We start from the raw sequence: 12,028 nt of genomic DNA on the forward strand, positions 1-12,028 counted from the left end.
CTTTTGCACAGACTTATATATATACTGTTCAGCTCTAGTAAGCATTACGAGAGTGCATCATTGCTGACAGTTTCCTTATTCAACTTAAAAAAAAAAGTCATCATATTTGCTATTCATTTCATTTGATAATTTTACAAGCAATTTCACACATTCATTCTGCTTACTTTATGACATCAATGCTAACATGGATTTGCAAAAGGAGTGAGGTAGTGATGTCCAAAGAAGTAAATATCAAACAGAAGGGCATTAGGATGACAAACAGCAGGCTACAGGTGCCTGGGATTAAGGCAGCAATTTCTCCAAGTTCTGATTTGCCACCTTTAGCACTTAGTATTGAGCAAAATCCTGATCCTGTTGACATCAATAGCATCAACTTCACTATCAGTTTTAAATCGAGGTTTATAAATTTAATGCGCTGTTAAAAATAACCAACAAAACTCCCCCAAAGCCCTTGAATGATTCCTCAGGTAATCTTGTGCCAATATAAAGACTGTGAGGAGAGGTGAAGTACTGAAGTGATGGCTGCCCCCTAGGCAGAGCCTAGCACAGGGCAAATTTAACAAAAAGGTATGATCACCCTTAGATGTAAACTGCTAACTTTGTAAAGCCTACTGTATGAAAATTCATACTCACTTGAGAACTGTATGCCAAACATTCATTACAATTTGAGTTTCACACTGTGGCCTGCAGATTTATGCTGTTGTCTCCATTCCCTGTAAGGAAAAAAAACCCAAACCAACAAACCCAAACCAAACCAGATTTGAGCTTTGCAGCTCAATGCAGCTATTGTCAAGGTCCTAAACCATTCGGTAATAAGGGCAATTTCATAGCTGTAGTGGGGCAGCATTGCCAAAGACTATGTTCAGCCATCTCGTGACCACAGGTAGGAGAGATTGACGCAAAGCTTGTCAATGGCCCTGGCAGCTGAAAATAATTTGCCAGTCAGGAATATGGGTCTTTTATCCTGTCTGTGAAGCAACAAGTGAGATATCCCCCTTCAAGAAATTCCTGGAGAAGGTTGTGTTTTTTTTTTTCCAGACTTTCATACATCATTATAATCCTTTGTGAAATGCAAAAGAGCACAAAAAATGAGATATGATATTACATATTTAAGGTACTAGGGAGTCCAGGAGACACATTAAATATGAAGGACTCTACCTTGAGTTTCAGTTCTGCTCAGTAGAGGGAAGGGTCTCGAATCACAGTGGACATCTCACCGAACATTAATGGCTGCCTGTGCTCCAGTCTGGAGTGGCCCATGGTCTAATTTGTGTCATAAAACATACATATTACAGGAAACTGCCTTGTTTCCCTTAACACTGCTCCAGGAAGCCAGCAAAGAATCTTATTCAGTGAGCCAATTTTCTGCTGGCTGACCACAGCCAGATTGGCATGGCATAGCCCATATGATACAACTGAGGCAGTGTATAAACTTAATAACCCTAGTATTTGCCTAGAGTGGCAAACAAAATTCAATGTATCATTTGTAGAGCTCTGTCCTAAATACCTCGCTGTGGTACTGCAGTATGGGTTTGGGGAAACATTAAATCTCACTACACAGTCCACATAATCAATTTTAAATATATATATATATTTTTTTTTTAGTATAATTTTTCTCTGCTTTTGGATCCATCTGCTGAGATTCATGGTCCATTTTTGTCATTTCTAGCTACAGTGCAAGTGTCTACTAATGCTACTGCTGAAAACTTAAAAGCACAGCTTCTGTTCCTCTCATTATTGCCTTCTGTGTGTACCTTCAGTCATTTCTGAGGCCCTTATTTTCCCTTTTTAAAAATTACTGCATCTTTCCCCTTCTTTTTCACATGCTCTGTTCCCCATGTCCTCTTTCCTCCTGCTCCTAATTGTATTTTCCACATCCATTAAAAGTCATGGATTCCCAGTCATTGCTTGGCATAGGATATACAAACTCGCATACATATTTATCAGACTTGGCTTTCCGGATTTTTCTGTTTGAAATGAACAGGATTACCATCTCAATATGCCAGCCTTCTCTAGCCAAACAACTGTGTAACCTCTAAGACGTGGTGCCAAAGGAGCCAATATAAGCCTGGAAACAACATTGTACCCCACATCTATGTATTTTCATGAGATACCAATGTCACTGAGATACCTTGACCTCTTTATCTCAGAATTGTTTTTTAATCTATTTTCTATTTAAACCTTATAAGCGTTATATAGAGGATGTAAAATCACTGTCTAAATGTCAGTCCAGCACTGTGTTAGAAGGCCCTGTCTCTCCATGGTGTTGGTCAGGCGTGCGGCTCCGCTGGAGGCGGCTGGGGACCCTGCAGTACCCCCACAGGGCAGCAGATGGTGATCAAAGGGCCGTTTGGGCCATTTCTACACGAGGGTGGCACATAGACGCTTGTAGAAATGGGTTGCTACAGACAATTATCCCACTGCATGTTGTGTTAAAGATACATGGCTTTCTAAACAGGCAACACACAATGTATGAAAATATAATCTCCTCCAGGAAACAGGCAGTTCTTTGCTTTTTCTTTAGCTCTGTTTATTTTCTTGTGTCAAACAAAGTTCCTTGTTTACAGTAGGATGATTTTAGAAAAAAATACGTGAGACACAGCAGCTCAGTGCACCTGGTTGGACAGGTTGTTACACAGGCTGTATCATCTAGCAGGTCATCTAGCATCTAGAAGGTGACTGATTATTTGTTTTTCAAGTGATACACAGATAATAAAAAGTACAGGAAAGAAGTGAACTGCCATCAAGAACCATGCAACCTTCAGTTGCCATAACTGAATCTATAGTAATACATATTTCAAGAGCACAGCAAACAAGTTACCAAATGGAAGTAGAAAATTGTAATGAGTGGATGAAACAAGCATATGTACTCATGTTTTTTCCTTTCACATTGGAAAATAAAATGGTTAGATGGCACCTTTTGGCAAAGGTCAAGGGCAACCTCACTGTCCTCAATTTTATAGTTCACATATCAGACAGTACTTCAACTGAGTCAGACTAAGAGACAGAACCTGAAAGTGACCTGTCTTCAGGAAAGTTTCATCTTAATGTTTTTCATGATTCATTTGGAGCCATTAAAAAAAATCTGTATCTTGGATTCACAGTATTTGGAGCTGATTAAAGTTTCCTACACCATCATCTCAGCACCAGGTAATAGCTGTTATTAAGGACAGTGTACTGCACTCACTGAACAAAAAATCTGTGGTGAAAGTACAGAAGAAAGTAAAATGAGAAGCAGAATTCTTACCAGCTGCACACTGAACCTGATGCTCTAGCAATGACAATTCCAGTTGGCATGGCTTGTCAGAGAAATAGGACCAATGTATTTGTAATAACTGGCTAGCATTCTCTGAATATCTTAATTTTTAGGATGTTTTTCTCAACTCTTTACCTGTTGGTAGAAGAAAATATAATAAAAAAATAATCAAGAACATTTTAATGAATTAGGAAGTTGCTGACTTTCAAAGTAAACAAGTAAAAAAATCCTCAACAAAAGCTATCAGTGAAACCCCCACATTTTTCTGTGTATTTATTCATTACATATTTATTGTTATTATATTATTGTGTTATTATCCACTACATATCTAAGGAGGATGTATCTTGGGGTATGTCTACAGACCCGCCGCCCTTTTCTTTCTTACATTGTGCAGAAAGCATTCTTCTCTCCCTAACTGTGTCAACCATGTGTTCAGAGGCTGGCAGCCTCTTTTATTTTCCTGTGCTTGATACACGATGAACAGCCAAAAGAGCCCTGCGTTCCCCTTCTGGGAGTCAGTGCAACATATATGGGAAGAACATATGTGTAAACACATACACATGTAAAACATGCATCATGATACATCATACGCGTGTATGTATACTAACACACACAAATGTGTGCATATGTATGTATAGAGCTCCACAGTTAGACTTTGGAGAGCAAGAATGGCTTTCTGAAATGGAGGATCAGTTTAGGGTCTCTAAGCCTTTCTACAGCATGCAACTGCCGTGGATGCCGATGGGTTTGTACCTCAGGAAAGAGAGCTGTTGTAACTATGCTGTAGCCCACAGTGTCTGCTCACATAAATTGGAATCGCTCCATTTGAAGTCAATGGAGCTGCATCAATTTGCGCAAGCAGAAGAGCTGGCCAAGTATGTACTAGTTACTTTACATTCTGAGAAGACAATGTTCATAATTGAAAGTAATACCAAATGCTCTTAGCAAATACTATGAAATATTCAGATTAAATATAGAGCCTTCAAATGACTCTATAAAATGTACTAAACAGCTGTGCCTTGTAATTGGAACTGACTGGCAAACTGGAAAGTATTGAATGTAGTGTGAATTTGACTTGATATCTGAGTAAAATGAGTATAACACTAACCACGTTCTGGAGCCTGGCTGGGGTTGTACTTGGTTTTCTACTAATGCTGTTTTCTCTTCAGGCCCTTTCTTCTTTGCAGCTGCCGTGATCCTAAGTGAAGCAAAGGATGTAGTTCCATGTTTGAGGTATGAGGATTGCATGTTCATTGATATGTACAACTCACACAGCATGAATGAGGTAGGTGATGAAAGCAGGTGTTGAGAATGAATAGTTTGGAGTGGAACGGGGGGTTTTGCTACTAGTTGTGTACACTTCTGCTCCTAGAATAAAGCAGGTTTTGCTTTGCAGCTCGTTTTATTTTGTAAAAGCTAATTCATAGTGGAAAATGACTTGTAAACAATTTTATCTGTGGCTATTTATCAAGGGCCTCTCTCCTTAATTCAGAACAACTACGTCCCATCTTGAGAGACTTGTATACCTTGTTTATATGACAGGTATTTGAAGACTAAGTTTCATTGTCTGAAGTGGTATTTTTGGATATCCAAAGTGTGGGATTCTGATTCAAAAGGGAAGAGAAGAGCAGAAAGTGCTCAGCACTTTCTGAAAACTGGATCCTCTAAAACTTTCAAAGTTGGGAAGCAAAACTTTGAGGATATTCATTGATCAACTTAGAAAATCTTGTCATAAAATTTCTTTTCTTAGTTTCATAATAAGCTGTATCCCAGTGTTGGCTCCTACATACTGTAATCTATGTCTGGAGTATTGATTTATATGCTTTCTGTTAATATATAAAGCTAATCCTTAAACATATTTTTGTTAGCTTCAGCTTGATTTCCCAGGACAAGCCCTTTCACCTTGAACTTTGTTGAAGCTCTGTTACAGAAGAGCCTCTGCTGTAGGCTAGATTAAAAAAGAATGGGGCAAATAACTGTCCAGTGAATGTTTGTGGTGATGCTTATAACATGGATTGTGACTGTAGACAGTAATACAGAATGGAAAAAGAGAAGAAAAGGCTCAGGAGGATATTATCACTGTATGTAAATATCTGAAGGGAGGATGTAAAGAAGATGGAGCCAGGCTCTTTTCAGTGGTGCCCAGTGGTAGAACAAGAGGCAACAGACACAAACTGAAACACAGAAAGTTCTACCTGAACATAAGGAAACACTTTTTTACTATGAGGGTGATGGCACTGGCAGAGGTGGCCCAGAGAGGTTGTGGAGTCTCCATTCTTTTAGATATTCAAAAGCCATCTGGACACAGTTGTGGGTTACCAGCTGTAGGTGGCCCTACTTGAACAGGGATGTGGGACAAGGTGACCTTCAAAGGTCCCTTCCAACCCCAACCATTCTGTGATTCTGTGATACTGTTATGGTAGGTTTGAAGTGCTCTGCACCGTTTCTAATGAATGACTGCAATGTTGCCTGTTATTAGCATAGGCCAGCAAATTGATGTCGTGTATGTTTTTAAGAGGGTTTTTTTTGACACTCACAGCATCCTAGGACATTTCCCCCCAGGTCATCAAAATACATGGTTGCTCAGTCATAAAGCTTTCAGGTTAGACATTGTTCCAGCAACTCACTGTAAATGTCACATTCTGCTGAAAACATATTCCCATTCTTTGGCAAGAACACTGTGTAAGGCAAATACATTCATAACATGAAAAACAATGAAGCAAAACTGACAGCAGCATGATGCACGTATTTTTTCGTGTTTTATCTCCACAACTGCTTCCTACAAGCCAAGGTAATAGTGGACAGTTTGGAAGATGTGTACTTGATTGCCTTAGGAAACAAACAGACATAAGACCAGATTAATAATGAAACAGCTAATGCATCCCTTGGGAAAGAGGTACCTTCTGTTATTTTATTTGACACATTTTTCTGAAATGTGCCTTACTCCAAATACTTCCAGAAGCTTCTGACTGCAGACCTGTGGGCAGGCTGTGAACAACACATTGCATCACTTTGTTACTTACAGTATCCACAAAGGGCCAATTTTTCTGGTCAAATTTCCAGAGCTTATAGGATTTTCAAAAGTATAAATAAACATAAAGGTGCAGAAATTTAAAGAGAACTTAATATATTTATATTTATGTGAGATTGATATGATGCTTTTTTGAAAGTTGCTCTAGGTTCCCATTGACACATTCAGGTATCTAAAACCTTTAAGCATCTGGAATAAGAGCTTGAATTTTTCCTCTTTCACCACAATTTTGCAATGGTTTCTGTGGTGTTGTATCGATATAAGAAATTGAGAGTTAAATCTCAGTAATTCCAACTGAATTGTATTCCTTATTTGTAAAATAATCATATTACTGAGACTACTGTTGTGTGCAGTAAATGCACATAGGACCATATAATCAACATCTAATTAGCCTCACTTCATGTTATATTTGCTTAATGTTAACTTTCTTAGAGCTGTATTTTTTTCCTTTAACCATTATAGCAGTTGAATTTTAATTACATTACCAACAAAAAGCTCATTAACGTCACATAATTGGCAGCGTTTCCAAAAAAACCAGAACTAATTGAGTATTTTCTGAAGAGTTCCCATCAAAGTATAATTTAACCATTACAAACAGCTTGGCAACTACATTTACATAAAGATGTGTCTAAGGAATGTTCTCATGTGTGGAAAATCAGATTCGATATTGCCATTAACAAAATGAAAGAAGCTGTTGCATAGCAAATCACTTCCACATTTTAATGATTTTGGCTAAACCCCATGTTTTTGTTAAGTGGGTGAAATGAAACCCCTCCTTTTCCACAAAGAAGCAGAGTCTAATAGCAGAGATAAGATACTGTGTTAGACAGACCACGATTCTCATGCAGTAGGCTAACTCATAATTTTATAAACACATGACCAGAGAATAATTTAATCTACAATGGATCTCTTGCCAATTATTTTGTTCATATTCTTACACTATGACAGGACTGATTTAATTACTAATGAAAAGAATACAAGTATTCAAATCATATTAGCCTCTAGCATTTTTAAAACGCTCTCTAAAATAGTTTCACTGGAAACAAAGCAAAGAAAGCCTGCATAATCCTTTGATCCTTTCCCTTGAGTCTGGAATGAATGACATTGAGATTAAGTTGAATACTGAGGTGATTAGAGATTAAACACAGGCTAATATGGCTCACGTACTCTGAATACAGGGATAAAAAGCACTGAGATAAAATAGCTATCATGAATGTCCTGCTTTCATATTTAAATCTAAACACTGAGAGTTTTGCAGAATCAAGGTTTCAAATAAGAGTTGAATAAAATTTGAACACAGCGTTCAATATTCTGGATAATTATCCAAACTTCAGCTTTAAATATTGTGTGTTCCTATCCCTGCTGCGATTCTTTCCAAGAAACTGGAAATAAATTTTGAGAAACCGGTTCTTGTTAGGATGCTAATTAGGTACTTGCACTGCTTTCTTTGTCCTTTCCCATTTTACAGTTGTACTTAACAAATGCAAGCATATTCATTTGGCAGTGTGCCTTTGCAATAGACCACCTACCTTTGGATTGCAGAATGTAAATTTAAGCAAGATGGCAATAAATGCACATGGCATTTTATATTCTGATTTTATTTTTTTTCTATCACGCAGGTGTTAAATGTGACAAAACATGTATTAGCATAACATTTACTAATATACAAGATCAAAAGTGGATGTAAACATCAAGTTTAAAACTTCAAAGTTCCTTTTATCCATTCACCTGAAAACTATATAACCTGGGCACTGGTATCATTTCATTCTCCCAGAGATGTATCAGATGCCTTAGCATGCTCTGAATAGCCCACTTATTCTGATAAAGAAAAACATTGTTTGAGGAAGTGGGTCATATGTGTGTAGAGATGTTTGCTGGAAAGGCCTGGAATTCCATGGTTCTGGTCTGTATACCACTGAAAAAGAAAAAAAAAAAAGCCATAAAATCCCTATGTTATGTGTTCAATTCTGCAACAGTTAAACAATATAAGAACTTTATTTTATTACCATACAGAAGAAAGTGGATGCCTCAAGAAAACAGAGTGACTTGCTAATCTTTTTTCTTTTCAACAGTTTCCAGTATATCCATATTCTTGCTGAAAAAAAGTTTCTAAACCTTCTGTAATCTAGGACTAAGCATTACTGTCTCAGTACTGACAAGTCAGTTGTATCAAGTCAGGTAAAAGAGGTTTGAGATGCCCTTAGGGATCAAATGCCCTTCACCTGCTGTATGGTCTTGGCAACAGACGTCACAATCTTGCTTAGGAATACTGGGCTCTAAGCCACAAACTTTCAGCTAAATGTTGTGGAATTCTATTCAGAACATCCTGCATTACAGCAGGGCCATGAACATTAGGAATGGTGTGCTGCAAATAAAATACACATGTAAATTATGGTAACTCTTAGAAATAAGTGACATTCCCCTGTAGCTGAACTAGAATGATTACAACTGCATACGGTATTCCAGATACTTGAGAAATAACCTGTGTTTGTTAAGTATCAGTGAAGGAGGCAAAAAAATGTGGAATTCACAAAAGTGCTCATAAACCTCAAATTGAGGGAGATCTGTGTGATCCCTTTTTGAGGAGTTCATGATCCTAGGAAAGTAGACTGAGGCAGAAGGCCAGTACGTTTGATAGTAGACAAACACTTTGCTCATTAGCCCCCAGAAAAAAAAGGTGCAGAAGCAGAGCTCAGCATATAATTCAGAACTACTTTTCCCCTGTTCATTCCTCATTTATATCCTCTAACCTCTTGCCTATGTGTTTCTCTCTTCGCCCGCACTGCTACCTCAGGCAAGTTTTGTGGAGAACTTGGGTTTCTTCTGATCCTGGATTTACTACTTGGATACCTTATACTCTTTTTACTTGTTTCACCTCGTGCCTGTGGCAGGCATGTCCCGTTCAAGATAGAATCCTTCAGAACTAGCGATGGTTTTGGGCCCAGAAGCCAGCTCCTTCATCTTTCTCTCTTTTACTAGCTATCAGCAACTTTCATGACGAGGCTGGATTCTCATTCTTCTCCCTGGCTCATTTTAAAAGCCTTGAAGTTATTCTTGAAAAGAGAGAAAGACTGCTAGCCTCCAAAGGGCAAGAAGTTAAAAAAAAAAGAGCAGACAAATCCTTTGAGATTTGTCTTCTGTTCTTCTTTGAGGAAGAAATTGTTTATAAAGAGTAACAAATACACTAGTAATTGCCAGATTTTGAAGCATGTTTAGTTGAACTGGGTTCTTAATAACATTGGCAAATGTCAGATAAGCTTATTGATAAAGCCATAAACCACCATTCAAGGTGAAAAATAGTCTGTTATTTACCATTGCCTGGAAATCCACCTGTGCATTAACCAGAGCTTTTGCGATTTGTGCTGAGTTCTGAAAATGTACATTATCTGAAAAAGGAAAAAAAGAGGTTGGCTGTTGAAATGTGTAAATACCACAAAGCATGACGTTATAGTGCATTAAGTTGTGTCCACTAATTATGAAGTGATACAGTTGACATTACTAAGAATGAGTAAGCATCTTATAATATGTCATATGGAAATCTACCAAAGATCTAAGTACTGACCCTAATCAAAGGCATCGAAAGATGCTTAATGTTTTTCAAACAAAGTGATTCTGGCTCTGTATTTGTACTGCCCTTTGCAAACCTCACCATCTGCTGTTCCATGGATGAGAAGATACTCCACGTTTTGGAAATTCTTTGCTCTTGCCATCACAGTTGAATTCTGTTGAGAGGAAAATGAACAGTTCAGCAGTTTCAATTTAAAACACTCAGTCACAGAGCTGAAAGGCTTTCATTACCTAGTAGAACAACAATCAGACAGTTGGACTGGCATAATAATGACAGCAGTGACTTCGTATCAATCTGCGATTATAACAGAAGCTATATGTATTTAGTGTCTTTTCTAAGGGCCAGTTCACAAAAAGCACAGCACTAGCCATGTGTTGTTCCCTGAACACTGTAATTCCTGGCTACCCAGACAGCTCTACCAGGGCAGTTTGGTATTGAGCATTTCTGTTCTTTTGGAATTGGGATGGAGAACAGGTACTGAGAAAATGATCCAAAATCTTTAACAGAAGTCGTTCCACTAACTTCTTTGGGCGTTAATTCAGGCCTCTCTGTATCCAGAACTGGTATGTGTGCTGCTAGAGGAAGCTATATACTTCCTATCAATGTGAAGAAAAGAGGAAAGGTGGCCTGTTCCAGGTAGGGGAAGCTGTTCTGACCATTTAGTATGCTTATGATGTTGTTATCAGAGAGCTAAATTTGTATGAAGCAGTTTGGATATCACAGCTAACAGTACCAACCAAAACCTTATCAACTTCAACATTTTAATCTCTCTCACATGAGTTCTTTCCTAGGCTAATGGTTTTCACTGGCAGAACTGTCTGACTTGTCCAAGTGAGAAAATAAGGATCCTTCAATTTAGCATATTTAGTATCGATAAATACAAACGCACAAGTAACTATGGAGATACAAATTTCACAACAGTAGCTTAGCTGCTACAGGACTGCCAAGACTAGTGAGAGCTGGCGGGTCATTTTCTTTCTTTCTAGTTCTACTTGTCCATGGAAGTGTGATTCAAGTTTAAGGCAGATCAACACAAAAAGAAAATTCTTACCTTGTAGTGCTCAAGATTATCGGACTCTATAGGAAGACCCATAAATCGTTCTGTGTAGATAGATGCTGTGATATTAAAGAAGAAAAAAACAATAGATTAAGAATGTACAGATATTTTTGTGCCTCCAGTGACATGTAGCAAATTAAATGTTGTTTATTTTAACTGTATCTGTTCTGCGTGCTTTCCTCATAATACACCAAATTTAAACATATTTTTAAAAAATCAACTATAAGGGTTAATTAATAAATGTCCTCCAAACCATCCTTGCAGAAACAGTGGTTTGATACTCATCTGTGGAACCAACAGAAGGTTTTGTGGATAAAGGTAATTAACTGCTTTATGCTCCCAAGTCAGTTGAATACGCCAATAAGCCAATAAAAGTGCATGGTGGAAAGATGACACAGACTATTTTTGACACCTTAAAAAGAGAAGCTGAGCAGAATTCCAACCTGGGATGTGTATGTGTATTTGCAGTAAATAAGGATATATATATTGTGCTTTTCCTATTGAATGGCTATATGCAGCAATTAGGGGGAGCAAGAAATGATACACGCTTGCACTGAAAATGTGATGCAATTGCTGTTCAGGTCTCCGTTCAATTCCTTTTTCTAACTACAACAAAGACTGCTAACAGATTTGACAAAACAAATGTGAATAACTGAACAGTATCTATCACCAAAAAATCAGTAGGAACAGCTATCTTTGAGCTGCCTGGGTATTTGTGATTTAACTAAGAGCTGTTAGGAAAATTTGCGGAAAACTGACGCAGCAGCTGTCACTACCAGAACATTACTTTCTTTATGACCTTGCCTTGAAAGAGTAACTGACACATATTGAGCAGTCAAGCTGCAGTATTACAAGAATTTTATTTATTTAATGGAGTCAGTGCTTTCTGACAAAGAAGAGCTAGCATCTTTCCCTCCCATAAGAGGTGTGTGCCATTGTAATCAGTAAGGAATTGGGATTGTCTACCTTATTGTCCAGTTTGGTACACTGCATTAGAGTAATTTAGTTAAAAAGTAGAAATGAGAATCCTCCCAGGAAAGGAAAATGACTCAATATACTCATGTTCCCATGTATCCTTTCCATATGTTACCACTGAGTGCTAAAGATGTGTACTAT

At 37.8% G+C, this 12,028-nt stretch overlaps 1 protein-coding gene across 1 annotated transcript in view; it reads right to left on the reverse strand.

The window, feature by feature from the left end:
* Positions 1-7,864: 7,864 nt before the first annotated feature.
* Positions 7,865-12,028, reverse strand: part of FAP (fibroblast activation protein alpha) — a 39,080-nt gene continuing 34,916 nt past the window's right edge. The window contains exons 23-26 of the mRNA XM_086751075.1: positions 10,907-10,971; positions 9,937-10,009; positions 9,600-9,673; positions 7,865-8,202 (exon numbers count right to left, since the gene is read on the reverse strand). Of these exons, the coding sequence (XP_086607201.1) occupies positions 8,101-8,202; positions 9,600-9,673; positions 9,937-10,009; positions 10,907-10,971 (314 nt within the window). The 3' untranslated portion in view covers positions 7,865-8,100. The remainder of the gene's footprint in view (positions 8,203-9,599; positions 9,674-9,936; positions 10,010-10,906; positions 10,972-12,028) is intronic.

Source organism: Chlamydotis macqueenii, chromosome 6 (assembly GCF_036417535.1).
Source record: "Chlamydotis macqueenii isolate bChlMac1 chromosome 6, bChlMac1.mat, whole genome shotgun sequence".
Lineage (NCBI taxonomy): Eukaryota > Metazoa > Chordata > Aves > Otidiformes > Otididae > Chlamydotis > Chlamydotis macqueenii.